Source organism: Sycon ciliatum, chromosome 3 (assembly GCF_964019385.1).
Source record: "Sycon ciliatum chromosome 3, ocSycCili1.1, whole genome shotgun sequence".
NCBI classification, from domain to species: domain Eukaryota; kingdom Metazoa; phylum Porifera; class Calcarea; order Leucosolenida; family Sycettidae; genus Sycon; species Sycon ciliatum.
The window spans coordinates 4,420,987-4,436,909 of NC_088645.1; the positions used below are offsets into that span (position 1 = coordinate 4,420,987).

The 15,923-nt window shown below is 46.5% G+C and overlaps 2 protein-coding genes and 1 long non-coding RNA gene across 3 annotated transcripts in view; 1 reads left to right on the top strand and 2 right to left on the bottom strand.

The window, feature by feature from the left end:
- LOC135811240 (uncharacterized) overlaps positions 1 to 15,923 on the bottom strand; it is a 143,902-nt gene that overhangs the window by 107,003 nt on the left and 20,976 nt on the right. The window lies entirely within an intron of this gene.
- LOC135811239 (uncharacterized) lies at positions 4,661 to 6,269 on the top strand. Its single transcript, XM_065324439.1, has 2 exons — positions 4,661 to 4,952; positions 5,121 to 6,269. The coding sequence occupies exons 1-2, from the start codon at positions 4,668 to 4,670 to the stop codon at positions 5,880 to 5,882; spliced, it is 1,047 nt and encodes a 348-aa protein (XP_065180511.1). The 5' UTR covers positions 4,661 to 4,667; the 3' UTR covers positions 5,883 to 6,269.
- On the bottom strand, positions 10,668 to 15,087 carry LOC135812343 (uncharacterized). Its single transcript, XM_065325723.1, has 7 exons — positions 14,753 to 15,087; positions 13,931 to 14,576; positions 13,494 to 13,738; positions 12,769 to 13,286; positions 12,432 to 12,576; positions 11,598 to 12,271; positions 10,668 to 11,429 (listed from the first exon to the last, which is right to left on the bottom strand). Exons 1-7 carry the CDS (start codon positions 14,970 to 14,972, stop codon positions 10,668 to 10,670), a joined length of 3,210 nt encoding a protein of 1,069 aa, XP_065181795.1. The 5' UTR covers positions 14,973 to 15,087.

Sequence of the window (15,923 nt, forward strand, 5' to 3'; positions counted from 1 at the left end):
CTGTGCAATTGCTGCTAATACCAGACGCACCTACTCTGCCGGTGAACGTCGTTTTGTCAGTTTCTGCTCCCTTTGCAATCTGCAACCTTACCCAGCTTCTGATCTTACCCTCAGCTGCTTTTGCGCTTTTCTTGCTCGCTCTGTCCGCCCTTGCACGATATCTGTTTATTTGCAAGCTGTACGGAATGCACACATTGAACAGGGTCTAGAGGATCCCCTGATCGAGACCTGGCTTCTCAAGAGAGTGTTGAAGGGTGTTCAGCGGTGCCATGGGACCGAGACAGTAAAGCCTAGATTGCCCATAACTATGCCAACTCTAAGGAAATTAGTCGATGCCTGTGATCACCTCCCCGTGTTGCCCGAGCATGACCGAGTTCTCTTCAAGTCTGCTGTGCTGTTGGCATTCTTTGGTTTCCTAAGGTGCTCCGAATTTACAGAGGGCCTTACAAGAGAGTGTATCAGATTTGAGTCGGGCAGCATGACCATCAGTAGTTAGTGCGGGGCGGGTTCTGGGCCACTTTTTGACCTTTGACCTTTGGGCCAAATAAGGCACACTGTGTCGGTCGTGCTTGGTCTGGCCCCGGGACTTCCCCCAGGGTTTGACCTTTGACCTTTGGGTTAAATAAGGCACACTGTATCGGGCGCGCTTGGTCTGGCCCCGGGACCCCCTAGGGTTTGACCTTTGGCCCTGCCATGTCATAAATGTCATCATGTTCTTTTCCGTGGCGACCGTGCACTTGTGCACGTTCGGTGCATTCGCACCGGGGAGTAGTAAAATACGTACTACTCCCTGATTTGCACATCGTAGATGTGCAGTGACATATTGCGCATGCGCGCATAAGCACGCGGAGCGTGCGCATGCAACCTTCAGTGGCCCTGCGGAAAAGACGCATACACAAGGTGTACACGTGTCATTGTAGGGTGATCGATAGTGCTGACCCGAATTTGCCAGCTGAATCTCGATATTTTGCGGCATAATTTTGCTCGTGCATTGTCGAAATTTTGCTTTCATTTTGCTAGGCCACTCGATATTTTGCTCCCTTTTTGCTCCAAAATTTGTGTCACGTGTGAGAAAACTGACCGAAAGTGGGTTACGTGTTGGCAAAAATGAGAAAAAGTGAGTCACGTGTTGGTAAAATTGTGCCGAAATGAGTCATGTGCACCGTATATGTGTAAAATCTCCCAATTCCCAGCCAACACACCGATATTTTGCTCCATTTTGCCAGCAAATTCCCTTTCAAAATTCTTCGATATTTTGCTAGAAGAATTGCTAGCAAATTCGGGTCAGCACTAGTGATCGACCTCATATACGCTGTACGGGGAGATTTTTTCCTCAGTATGTTGTAGGCAGTGCTGGAGGTGACGTGACGATGGCGGAGCCAAGTGCAAAACGATCCAGGCAGCCCAGACAGCCCACCTCGAGTGCCGTGCGTGGTTTTTTGAAAAAGTTTTCTTTGCCAGGTTCAGGCACTGATCCTCTCGTCTTTTTCAGCAGCCATCATGACGAGCTCTGACAGGTTCTGCTCGAGGAGCTTCAGTCTCACCCTTTCAAGGTGGTGTTAGTTTTGAGGGTGGAGATGACACGAGAGTCGGCCACGGGTAGTACGTCTGCCGTCCCGTTTTTTAGAAGTAGACCGGCTCGGATCCTCAGCGAAGGGGATATTGATAGTGCAGTCAAGACGATTGTGGCGAGGATCACTGGTCTTATTGATAAGTGGGTGCAGAACGGATCCAACTGGACCGTTTCTCGAGTGAGGCAGCTGGATGTGTCGACAGCAAAGTACACTCCTCTTCGAGGTGAGTTTCTGTTCATCCGACAGTGTTTGTTCGAAGCCTGTCGAATTTCTTGTGGAAAGTTGTAGACGTATGTTTCGTACCAGATGTACAGTTTTTCGTGATTGTCGAGAGGGTGTAGTTGTGATGTGGTGTTACTCTGAGCAAAGCCTTCGTTGTATTTTTGTGGTGTACTGTAGGTGGTGCAGCTGCTATCCCGCCGAAATTAGAAAAAAAGAAGGCCATCATTAACGTAAAGAACAACGATGACAGGTGTTTGATGTGGGCGTTGTTGTCAGCGCTGCACCCCGTCGAGCAGCATGCTGAGCGTGCATCCAAGTACACCCAGTATGTGGAAGAGCTGCGGTTCGACGGTGTAATGTTCCCTGCAACGCTCCGTGATGTATCCAAAGTGGAGATACAGAATGGTCTTGCAATCAATGTGTTTGGGTACGAGGGGAATCTGTACCCACTGTATCTCAGCGAGCGACAGGAGACTCCCATCAACCTGCTTCTACATGACAACCACTTCACATGGATAAAAAACTTCAGTCGTGCATGTGAGAATAAGAACAAGCGGGCAACACACTACTGCTTCCGATGCCTCTCCGCACACAAAACAGCAGACTCCCTGCAGCATCACAGCGAGAGATGTCAGGTGATGAAGCCCGTGCCAGTCGTCATGCCCACAGCAAAGGACAGCATCCTCAAATATACAAATTTGAAGCACAGGATGGTGGCTCCATATATCATTTACGCTGATACGGAGGCCATCATTGAGCCGATGGAGGAACAGCATGGCAGCAGCACTGTACGCACAGCCCGTCATGTACCATGCAGCATCAGGTATGTTTTGTTGTTGGTGTTGTTTTTGACTAATTTTTGCTGTACTCATGCCTCCACAGTGCTTCCTGTTATTCCTTCTTGTCTTGTTCTCCCCTAATTGTGTTCGTGTTGTAGTATGTGCATTTTGTGTGATTCCATTTTTTCAAAAAAATCACTTATTCTTACTTTCCCTCTTCTTTTATGCTCTTGTAGATATGCTGCCATCCGATCCAACGGTGAAGTCCGTGGCGAGTTTGACGACTGCAGTGAGAATGCCATTCACAACTTTTTCGACAGTCTCAAAGAGTTGGAAGGCAGTATCCAGGAGGATTTGGCTGATATCAGGCCAATTCGCATGACGGCAGAACTGGAGCTTGAGTTTCAGAACGCAGTCAACTGCTGGATATGTGATGAAGTACTTGGAGAAGATCGTGTTCGTGATCATGATCATCTCACTGGTAAGTATTATAATTTTTTGTTTATTTTTGTTGTTTTGCAGTTGTGTGTAGATATGCGCATGATGTGTATAGTGCATTTTCATGTCTTTGTAGCTGTTTGCATCTGTGTTTTATCATGGTGTATTGAATTGTATTGTCTGTGGTATCACCTTCACTGTAGATGTATACTATGTTTGTGTATTCCCCTCTTTCTGAATATCTGTACAGGCAACTACCGTGGTGCTGCACACTACCAGTGTAATATTCAGCTGAGTATCTACCCAGATCGCCAGATCATTCCGGTTGTGTTTCACAACCTGAAAGGGTACGATGCTCACCACCTCATCGCCCACATTGGTATGACCGAGGTTGAAGAGGTGGAGTACGAGGACTCTAACCAGCGTAAGCGGATTAAGAAGGTTGGTGAGATCAGTGTCATCGCCAACAACATGGAGAAATATATTTCATTCAAGTGGCGCCAGTACCGCTTCATCGACTCCATGGCCTTCTTGAACTCCTCTCTGGACTCGTTGGTGAGCAACACTCCGGAAGATGCCTTCAAGCTTACTCGTACATTGGCCCATCATGACCTTCTCCTGCGTAAGGGTGTCTACCCCTACGAGTACATGGACTCCTTTGCTCGGTTTGATGAGACACAGCTGCCACCTAAATCAGCATTTGAGTCTAGTTTGACTGGAGAAGGTATCAGTGATGCCGACTATGCCCATGCTCAGAACGTATGGCAGGTAAGCAGCTTGTGCCTTCTGTATTGTGCTCTACTTATGACTTTGAATGCTGTTGTGATGTGCTCTACTCATTTTCTTTGTACTCATTGCTCTCTATCTGTGGATATGTGGATGCTTGTGTGTATGGATGTGTGCATGTGTGTGCGTGCGTTGCTGTTTTTTTGGGTTTTTTGTTTCGTTTTTGTTTCGTAGACATTTGAGTGCAGTACAATGGAGGCCTATCATGACCTCTATTTGCAAACAGATGTCTATCTTCTAGCAGATGTCTTTGAGCATTTCCGCAAGACGGCATACAAGACGTATGGGTTGGATCCAGCCCATTACCTTACTCTCCCAGGTATGTTCATCAGTCTTTGTTGTTGTCCAATGCATTCTCTCCTTTAGATGGTGTTCTCTGTTAGTATTCTTGTGCTTTCTTGTCGGTGTATTTTTATACTTTTTGCATGGTGTATTGACTTTCGTGTTTGTGTTCTGGTGTGTTGTATGGTGTTATGTAGGATATGCATGGGATGCTCTACTACGGTTCACCCAGATTGAACTGCAGCTGCTCACGGATGTAGACATGCATCTGTTTGTCGAAGCCGGTCTACGTGGGGGCATCTCAATGGCGTCGCAGCGGTACGGCAAGGCCAACAACCCAACGATGGATCAGTACAATCCTGCCGAGCCCACATCATACCTGCTATACCTTGATGCCAACAACCTGTATGGCTGGGCTATGTGCCAGAGTATGCCGACGTCTGAGTTTGCCTGGTGTGACAAGAACCTGTCCGAGATACTGGCACACCCTGTAGATTCGAGCACTGGGTTCATTGTGGAGTGTGATCTTGAGGTACCTTCTTCGCTGCACCACTACTTCAATGATTATCCACTTGCACCGGAAGTGATGAGAACATTCTCAGATAAGCTATCACCATACCAACAAGCACTTGTGGAGGAGCTCAAAGTGTCAGCCGTAGATGGAGTCAAGTTGACACCCAGTCTCCTACCCAAGTCCAAGTATGTGTTACACTACCGTACACTGCAGCTGTATTCGCGTCTGGGCATGGTGGTGACCGCTGTTCACAAGGTGTTGGGATTTCAGCAGAGTGCCTGGATGGCTCCCTACATCAATCTGAACACTGCACTTCGCACGAGGGCTACAACCGACTTTGAGAAGAGCTTTTACAAGGTAAATGCAACCGTTGTGTGCAGTCTTGTATGTTGTTGTTGTTGTTTTTTGTTGTTGCATGTATGGTGCAAGTGTGACGTGGAGTATGCTAATTGAAAAATATGCTGATGTGAAGGAATGGCATGATATGATTCTCATGTGTCATGTTTGCCTGTTTGTGTGCTGCAGCTGATGAACAACTCAGTCTTTGGCAAGACGATGGAGAACGTTCGTAATCGAATACGCATCGATCTCTTGCGAGAAGAAAGTGAGGAGCAGGTACTGAGGGCAGTGAGCAAGCCTACATATGTGCGGCACGACATTTTCCCGAACGGGCTTGTCGGAATAGAAAAGCAGCACACTGAGATCAAGCTCAACAAGCCGGTCTATGTGGGTATGTCGATACTAGACCTGTCAAAGGTACACATGTACTCCTTCTACTACGATGTGCTGAAGGAGCAGTACGGTAGCAGAATCCGGCTGTTGTACACCGACACCGACTCTGTTATTGTGCACATAACCACCGGTGATGTTTATGCAGAGATGGATCTGTCTCTGTATGACACCAGCAACTTTCCCACTGACCATCCTCAGTACACTTCTGCCAATAAGAAAGTGGTTGGCAAATTCAAAGATGAGCTTGGTGGGAAATCCATGGTGGAGTTTGTAGGTCTAAGATCGAAGATGTACTCCTACATCGGGCAGGAATCGGCCAAACGGGCCAAGGGTGTTCGGAAGGCAGTCCTGGCAAATACCATCACCCACAAGGACTATGTAGATGCACTGCTCAGTCATCGTGTGTCTGCCAGGCCTATGACGGGTCTCCGATCACATTGCCACACAGTGTATGAGGAGGTAACCACCAAGGTGGCATTGTCTCCATTCGACTGCAAGCGGTATATAATGGATGATGGCATGGCCACACTTGCATATGGTCACAAGGACATTTAATGGGCAGGACCCCACATTGAACATGTTTCATCATTTTCATGCAAAACTCCCCGCCATTCTTCTGTCTAATATTCCTCCTTTCTTGACGTGTGGAGCTGGCTCCAACACTCTACATTTTTGTTAAATATTTCAGGCTTGTGCCTCAATTATATTGCAGGATATAGTGCATTGTGCGGTATAATAATCTTCATCGTATCATCAAATATTACCCTACACACTTTGGTTTGCAGTGTGTGCACAGCATAGTCCATATATCATCAAATTGATCAAGTTCAGTATCTGCGGGCATATATTTCCCCAGCTTGAGAAAATGCTTATATACTTGCATAAATTTATGCTCACAATGATGACATTAAAATGACATTAACTCTACCACACATTATATTACCAGACACTGTTGTTGTTGTCGTCGTCGTCGTCGTTGTTGTTGTTGTTGTTGTTGTTGTTGTTGTTGTTGTTGTTGTTGGTTGTTGTTGGCTGTTGTTGGCTGTTGTTGGTTGTTGTTGGTTGTTGTTGGTTGTTGTTGGTTGTTGATGTTGGTTGTTGTTGTTGGTTGTTGTTGTTGGTTGTTGTTGTTGGTTGTTGATGTTGGTTGTTGTTGGTTGTTGTTGGTTGTTGTTGGTTGTTGTTGGTTGTTGTTGTTGTTGGTTGTTGTTGTTGGTTGTTGTTGTTGGTTGTTGTTGTTGGTTGTTGTTGTTGGTTGTTGTTGTTGGTTGTTGTTGTTGGTTGTTGTTGGCTGTTGTTGGTTGTTGTTGGTTGTTGGTTGTTGTTGTTGGTTGTTGTTGGTTGTTGTTGGTTGTTGTTGGTTGTTGTCGGTTGTTGTTGGTTGTTGTTGGTTGTTGTTGATTGTTGTTGGCTGTTGTTGTTGTTGTTGGTTGTTGTTGTTGGTTGTTGTTGTTGGTTGTTGTTGGTTGTTGTTGTTGGTTTTTGTTGTTGGTTGTTGTCGGTTGTTGTTAGTTGTTGTTGGTTGTTATTGGTTGTTGGTTGTTGTTGGTTGTTGTTGATGGTTGTTGTTTGTTGTCCCATGGGACAATGAAACTTCAAAGGAAAGTGGCTACTGACGAGGCACCTGTGACCACGCCAATGCCTGAAACTGATGAAGCTGAGGAACGGAGGATCCTTGAGTTGGCCCTTAGCCGACTTGAGCGTGATTAACGCACTGTTTACACTCCTCAGCAAATCCCATCAAATCGGAGCACATGTTGACGGGAGCTTAGAGTTGGCGCTGCTCACTAATGGCAAAATATTTTAAATGGCCGCCAAGACCTTTCTCAATAGGCGGAAGAGTCACCTGTATGCAATACGTTGTACATGTCATGTGTGTGTATTGTATATGCATTGGGCTCGAGTAACTCAACAGCATTCGCTCAGTAACACTCAACACTCCCACCATCAAATGGGAATACACGTGTTGAAGCAAGCTTAGAATGAGCGTTACTTGGTAATAACAGAATGAACCCGATGACCTACATGTACGTAAACAGGTGGCTAAATCACTGGTACACAATGCATTCGGCATGAGATAAGCATTTACTCCCTCATCAACTGTAATATGTTCCATGCGGTCGCCAGGTGTGTGTCTCTGCTAGGTAAATGGACGGGATAAGGTATTATGTTCAGTTCATGTTCGAGTCCGTTGTAGTTTTGACAGAGATCGAGATGTCACGCTGGTTGCTGAATTGGATGACGGCAACGCAAACCAATAGTGGTCAGGAAGTTGGTCCACGAGCTGCTGTTGTCCAACGGAACGATGATAGTGACGAAGATGAAGCAGAAGAAAGTGTTAAATTTGTTCTCAGGAAGAGGAAGAGAGTGACGACATCATCCTTGCTTCTACCTGTCATGTTGAATCCAGGATTTCTGGGTTTTGTAGGATCGTTGCCACGCAAGCGTCGGTTCTGGTCGGCTCATGCTGATGGCGACGATGATGGTGTTTGGGAAAAAGAGATCTTGGGGACATGGAGTAGACTTGGACAAGACTTCCAAGGTGTCGAAGATGAGAGGTTCATCGAAAAGTTTCGAGTGACCAAATGCACATTTCTGGCTGTGCACGATTTGGTCAAAGATACCATTGATTGTCAGACGACGCACTTGCGCAAGTGATCTCTGGGAAAAAAACGTCTTGCAATATTCCTCCAATGGATGGCTCATGCCGAGGAATTCCAGCAGTTGGCAAAAGAGTATCGCATAGGTACTTCTACAGTCCATAACATCGTGCAAGCGTGTGTATCTGCATTCCGGCAACTTGCGCCTAAGTTCATTGTCTTTCCCCAAGACCAGCTCAATGTAGCTGACGTCGTCTCCGGCTTTAAATCTCTGTTCCACCTACCTGGCTGTGCTGGTGCCGCCGTTGACGGCACTTTCATGATTTCATGAAAGTGCCGTCAACGGCGGAATTTTCATGAAATTGCCGTCAACGGCGGCACCAGCACAGCCAGGTAGGTGGAACAGAGATTTAAAGCCGGAGACGACGTCAGCTACATTGAGCTGGTCTTGGGGAAAGACAATGAACTTAGGCGCAAGTTGCCGGAATGCAGATACACACGCTTGCACGATGTTATGGACTGTAGAAGTACCTATGCGATACTCTTTTGCCAACTGCTGGAATTCCTCGGCATGAGCCATCCATTGGAGGAATATTGCAAGACGTTTTTTTCCCAGAGATCACTTGCGCAAGTGCGTCGTCTGACAATCAATGGTATCTTTGACCAAATCGTGCACAGCCAGAAATGTGCATTTGGTCACTCGAAACTTTTCGATGAACCTCTCATCTTCGACACCTTGGAAGTCTTGTCCAAGTCTACTCCATGTCCCCAAGATCTCTTTTTCCCAAACACCATCATCGTCGCCATCAGCATGAGCCGACCAGAACCGACGCTTGCGTGGCAACGATCCTACAAAACCCAGAAATCCTGGATTCAACATGACAGGTAGAAGCAAGGATGATGTCGTCACTCTCTTCCTCTTCCTGAGAACAAATTTAACACTTTCTTCTGCTTCATCTTCGTCACTATCATCGTTCCGTTGGACAACAGCAGCTCGTGGACCAACTTCCTGACCACTATTGGTTTGCGTTGCCGTCATCCAATTCAGCAACCAGCGTGACATCTCGATCTCTGTCAAAACTACAACGGACTCGAACATGAACTGAACATAATACCTTATCCCGTCCATTTACCTAGCAGAGACACACACCTGGCGACCGCATGGAACATATTACAGTTGATGAGGGAGTAAATGCTTATCTCATGCCGAATGCATTGTGTACCAGTGATTTAGCCACCTGTTTACGTACATGTAGGTCATCGGGTTCATTCTGTTATTACCAAGTAACGCTCATTCTAAGCTTGCTTCAACACGTGTATTCCCATTTGATGGTGGGAGTGTTGAGTGTTACTGAGCGAATGCTGTTGAGTTACTCGAGCCCAATGCATATACAATGCACACACATGACATGTACAACGTATTGCATACAGGTGACTCTTCCGCCTATTGAGAAAGGTCTTGGCGGCCATTTAAAATATTTTGCCATTAGTGAGCAGCGCCAACTCTAAGCTCCCGTCAACATGTGCTCCGATTTGATGGGATTTGCTGAGGAGTGTAAACAGTGCGTTAATCACGCTCAAGTCGGCTAAGGGCCAACTCAAGGATCCTCCGTTCCTCAGCTTCATCAGTTTCAGGCATTGGCGTGGTCACAGATGCCTCGTCAGTAGCCACTTTCCTTTGAAGTTTCATTGTCCCATGGGACAACAAACAACAACCATCAACAACAACCAACAACAACCAACAACCAATAACAACCAACAACAAACAACAACAACCAACAACAACCAACAACAACTAACAACAACCGACAACAACCAACAACAAAAACCAACAACAACAACAACCAACAACAACCAACAACAACAACCAACAACAACAACCAACAACAACAACAACAGCCAACAACAATCAACAACAACCAACAACAACCAACAACAACCGACAACAACCGACAACAACCAACAACAACCAACAACAACCAACAACAACCAACAACAACAACCAACAACCAACAACAACCAACAACAGCCAACAACAACCAACAACAACAACCAACAACAACAACCAACAACAACAACCAACAACAACAACCAACAACAACAACCAACAACAACAACCAACAACAACAACAACCAACAACAACCAACAACAACCAACAACAACCAACAACAACCAACAACAACCAACAACAACAACCAACAACAACAACCAACAACAACAACCAACATCAACAACCAACAACAACCAACAACAACCAACAACAGCCAACAACAGCCAACAACAACCAACAACAACAACAACAACAACAACAACAACAACGACGACGACGACGACAACAACAACAGTGTCTGGTAATATAATGTGTGGTAGAGTTAATGTCATTTTAATGTCATCATTGTGAGCATAAATTTATGCAAGTATATAAGCATTTTCTCAAGCTGGGGAAATATATGCCCGCAGATACTGAACTTGATCAATTTGATGATATATGGACTATGCTGTGCACACACTGCAAACCAAAGTGTGTAGGGTAATATTTGATGATACGATGAAGATTATTATACCGCACAATGCACTATATCCTGCAATATAATTGAGGCACAAGCCTGAAATATTTAACAAAAATGTAGAGTGTTGGAGCCAGCTCCACACGTCAAGAAAGGAGGAATATTAGACAGAAGAATGGCGGGGAGTTTTGCATGAAAATGATGAAACATGTTCAATGTGGGGTCCTGCCCATTAAATGTCCTTGTGACCATATGCAAGTGTGGCCATGCCATCATCCATTATATACCGCTTGCAGTCGAATGGAGACAATGCCACCTTGGTGGTTACCTCCTCATACACTGTGTGGCAATGTGATCGGAGACCCGTCATAGGCCTGGCAGACACACGATGACTGAGCAGTGCATCTACATAGTCCTTGTGGGTGATGGTATTTGCCAGGACTGCCTTCCGAACACCCTTGGCCCGTTTGGCCGATTCCTGCCCGATGTAGGAGTACATCTTCGATCTTAGACCTACAAACTCCACCATGGATTTCCCACCAAGCTCATCTTTGAATTTGCCAACCACTTTCTTATTGGCAGAAGTGTACTGAGGATGGTCAGTGGGAAAGTTGCTGGTGTCATACAGAGACAGATCCATCTCTGCATAAACATCACCGGTGGTTATGTGCACAATAACAGAGTCGGTGTCGGTGTACAACAGCCGGATTCTGCTACCGTACTGCTCCTTCAGCACATCGTAGTAGAAGGAGTACATGTGTACCATTGACAGGTCTAGTATCGACATACCCACATAGACCGGCTTGTTGAGCTTGATCTCAGTGTGCTGCTTTTCTATTCCGACAAGCCCGTTCGGGAAAATGTCGTGCCGCACATATGTAGGCTTGCTCACTGCCCTCAGTACCTGCTCCTCACTTTCTTCTCGCAAGAGATCGATGCGTATTCGATTACGAACGTTCTCCATCGTCTTGCCAAAGACTGAGTTGTTCATCAGCTGCAGCACACAAACAGGCAAACATGACACATGAGAATCATATCATGCCATTCCTTCACATCAGCATATTTTTCAATTAGCATACTCCACGTCACACTTGCACCATACATGCAACAACAAAAAACAACAACAACAACATACAAGACTGCACACAACGGTTGCATTTACCTTGTAAAAGCTCTTCTCAAAGTCGGTTGTAGCCCTCGTGCGAAGTGCAGTGTTCAGATTGATGTAGGGAGCCATCCAGGCACTCTGCTGAAATCCCAACACCTTGTGAACAGCGGTCACCACCATGCCCAGACGCGAATACAGCTGCAGTGTACGGTAGTGTAACACATACTTGGACTTGGGTAGGAGACTGGGTGTCAACTTGACTCCATCTACGGCTGACACTTTGAGCTCCTCCACAAGTGCTTGTTTGTATGGTGATAGCTTATCTGAGAATGTTCTCATCACTTCCGGTGCGAGTGGATAATCATTGAAGTAGTGGTGCAGCGAAGAAGGTACCTCAAGATCACACTCCACAATGAACCCAGTGCTCGAATCTACAGGGTGTGCCAGTATCTCGGACAGGTTCTTGTCACACCAGGCAAACTCAGACGTCGGCATACTCTGGCACATAGCCCAGCCATACAGGTTGTTGGCATCAAGGTATAGCAGGTATGATGTGGGCTCGGCAGGATTGTACTGATCCATCGTTGGGTTGTTGGCCTTGCCGTACCGCTGCGACGCCATTGAGATGCCCCCACGTAGACCGGCTTCGACAAACAGATGCATGTCTACATCCGTGAGCAGCTGCAGTTCAATCTGGGTGAACCGTAGTAGAGCATCCCATGCATATCCTACATAACACCATACAACACACCAGAACACAAACACGAAAGTCAATACACCATGCAAAAAGTATAAAAATACACCGACAAGAAAGCACAAGAATACTAACAGAGAACACCATCTAAAGGAGAGAATGCATTGGACAACAACAAAGACTGATGAACATACCTGGGAGAGTAAGGTAATGGGCTGGATCCAACCCATACGTCTTGTATGCCGTCTTGCGGAAATGCTCAAAGACATCTGCTAGAAGATAGACATCTGTTTGCAAATAGAGGTCATGATAGGCCTCCATTGTACTGCACTCAAATGTCTACGAAACAAAAACGAAACAAAAAACCCAAAAAAACAGCAACGCACGCACACACATGCACACATCCATACACACAAGCATCCACATATCCACAGATAGAGAGCAATGAGTACAAAGAAAATGAGTAGAGCACATCACAACAGCATTCAAAGTCATAAGTAGAGCACAATACAGAAGGCACAAGCTGCTTACCTGCCATACGTTCTGAGCATGGGCATAGTCGGCATCACTGATACCTTCTCCAGTCAAACTAGACTCAAATGCTGATTTAGGTGGCAGCTGTGTCTCATCAAACCGAGCAAAGGAGTCCATGTACTCGTAGGGGTAGACACCCTTACGCAGGAGAAGGTCATGATGGGCCAATGTACGAGTAAGCTTGAAGGCATCTTCCGGAGTGTTGCTCACCAACGAGTCCAGAGAGGAGTTCAAGAAGGCCATGGAGTCGATGAAGCGGTACTGGCGCCACTTGAATGAAATATATTTCTCCATGTTGTTGGCGATGACACTGATCTCACCAACCTTCTTAATCCGCTTACGCTGGTTAGAGTCCTCGTACTCCACCTCTTCAACCTCGGTCATACCAATGTGGGCGATGAGGTGGTGAGCATCGTACCCTTTCAGGTTGTGAAACACAACCGGAATGATCTGGCGATCTGGGTAGATACTCAGCTGAATATTACACTGGTAGTGTGCAGCACCACGGTAGTTGCCTGTACAGATATTCAGAAAGAGGGGAATACACAAACATAGTATACATCTACAGTGAAGGTGATACCACAGACAATACAATTCAATACACCATGATAAAACACAGATGCAAACAGCTACAAAGACATGAAAATGCACTATACACATCATGCGCATATCTACACACAACTGCAAAACAACAAAAATAAACAAAAAATTATAATACTTACCAGTGAGATGATCATGATCACGAACACGATCTTCTCCAAGTACTTCATCACATATCCAGCAGTTGACTGCGTTCTGAAACTCAAGCTCCAGTTCTGCCGTCATGCGAATTGGCCTGATATCAGCCAAATCCTCCTGGATACTGCCTTCCAACTCTTTGAGACTGTCGAAAAAGTTGTGAATGGCATTCTCACTGCAGTCGTCAAACTCGCCACGGACTTCACCGTTGGATCGGATGGCAGCATATCTACAAGAGCATAAAAGAAGAGGGAAAGTAAGAATAAGTGATTTTTTTGAAAAAATGGAATCACACAAAATGCACATACTACAACACGAACACAATTAGGGGAGAACAAGACAAGAAGGAATAACAGGAAGCACTGTGGAGGCATGAGTACAGCAAAAATTAGTCAAAAACAACACCAACAACAAAACATACCTGATGCTGCATGGTACATGACGGGCTGTGCGTACAGTGCTGCTGCCATGCTGTTCCTCCATCGGCTCAATGATGGCCTCCGTATCAGCGTAAATGATATATGGAGCCACCATCCTGTGCTTCAAATTTGTATATTTGAGGATGCTGTCCTTTGCTGTGGGCATGACGACTGGCACGGGCTTCATCACCTGACATCTCTCGCTGTGATGCTGCAGGGAGTCTGCTGTTTTGTGTGCGGAGAGGCATCGGAAGCAGTAGTGTGTTGCCCGCTTGTTCTTATTCTCACATGCACGACTGAAGTTTTTTATCCATGTGAAGTGGTTGTCATGTAGAAGCAGGTTGATGGGAGTCTCCTGTCGCTCGCTGAGATACAGTGGGTACAGATTCCCCTCGTACCCAAACACATTGATTGCAAGACCATTCTGTATCTCCACTTTGGATACATCACGGAGCGTTGCAGGGAACATTACACCGTCGAACCGCAGCTCCTCCACATACTGGGTGTACTTGGATGCACGCTCAGCATGCTGCTCGACGGGGTGCAGCGCTGACAACAACGCCCACATCAAACACCTGTCATCGTTGTTCTTTACGTTAATGATGGCCTTCTTTTTTTCTAATTTCGGCGGGATAGCAGCTGCACCACCTACAGTACACCACAAAAATACAACGAAGGCTTTGCTCAGAGTAACACCACATCACAACTACACCCTCTCGACAATCACGAAAAACTGTACATCTGGTACGAAACATACGTCTACAACTTTCCACAAGAAATTCGACAGGCTTCGAACAAACACTGTCGGATGAACAGAAACTCACCTCGAAGAGGAGTGTACTTTGCTGTCGACACATCCAGCTGCCTCACTCGAGAAACGGTCCAGTTGGATCCGTTCTGCACCCACTTATCAATAAGACCAGTGATCCTCGCCACCATCGTCTTGACTGCACTATCAATATCCCCTTCGCTGAGGATCCGAGCCGGTCTACTTCTAAAAAACGGGACGGCAGACGTACTACCCGTGGCCGACTCTCGTGTCATCTCCACCCTCAAAACTAAAACCACCTTGAAAGGGTGAGACTGAAGCTCCTCGAGCAGAACCTGTCGGAGCTCGTCATGATGGCTGCTGAAAAAGACGAGAGGATCAGTGCCTGAACCTGGCAAAAAAAACTTTTTCAAAAAACCACGCACGGCACTCGAGGTGGGCTGTCTGGGCTGCCTGGATCGTTTTGCACTTGGCTCCGCCATCGTCACGTCACCTCCAGCACTGCCTACAACATACTGAGGAAAAAATCTCCCCGTACAGCGTATATGAGGTCGATCACCCTACAATGACACGTGTACACCTTGTGTATGCGTCTTTTCCGCAGGGCCACTGAAGGTCGCATGCGCACGCTCCGCGTGCTTATGCGCGCATGCGCAATATGTCACTGCACATCTACGATGTGCAAATCAGGGAGTAGTACGTATTTTACTACTCCCCGGTGCGAATGCACCGAACGTGCACAAGTGCACGGTCGCCACGGAAAAGAACATGATGACATTTATGACATGGCAGGGCCAAAGGTCAAACCCTAGGGGGTCCCGGGGCCAGACCAAGCGCGCCCGATACAGTGTGCCTTATTTAACCCAAAGGTCAAAGGTCAAACCCTGGGGGAAGTCCCGGGGCCAGACCAAGCACGACCGACACAGTGTGCCTTATTTGGCCCAAAGGTCAAAGGTCAAAAAGTGGCCCAGAACCCGCCCCGCACTAACTACTACCATCCTGCTAAAGAGATCAAAGACAGACCAATTTGGAAAGGGAGTCCATATTGTCATTGGACCGGCCGGTCGCCCCTACTGCCCTGTGTATGCTATGCTACGCTACCTGGCGATGATTGGCAGTCGAAATGCATCCACTCCTCTGTATGTACTTGCCAAGGGTGTGCCGTTATCCAGAGCTGTTTTCACCAGTACTGTGCGCTTGCTGCTTGAAAAGGCTGCGGTGCCAAA

Bases quoted from the DNA above. Each gene is read 5' to 3' on its own strand.
- LOC135811239 (XM_065324439.1), top strand. From the start codon at position 4,668: ATGAGAACATTCTCAGATAAGCTATCACCATACCAACAAGCACTTGTG. The intron at 4,953-5,120 runs GTAAATGCAACC...TGTGTGCTGCAG, and splicing joins TTGAGAAGAGCTTTTACAAG to CTGATGAACAACTCAGTCTT.
- LOC135812343 (XM_065325723.1), bottom strand. From the start codon at position 14,972: ATGACACGAGAGTCGGCCACGGGTAGTACGTCTGCCGTCCCGTTTTTT. The intron at 14,577-14,752 runs GTGAGTTTCTGT...GGTGTACTGTAG, and splicing joins AAAGTACACTCCTCTTCGAG to GTGGTGCAGCTGCTATCCCG. The intron at 13,739-13,930 runs GTATGTTTTGTT...ATGCTCTTGTAG, and splicing joins CATGTACCATGCAGCATCAG to ATATGCTGCCATCCGATCCA.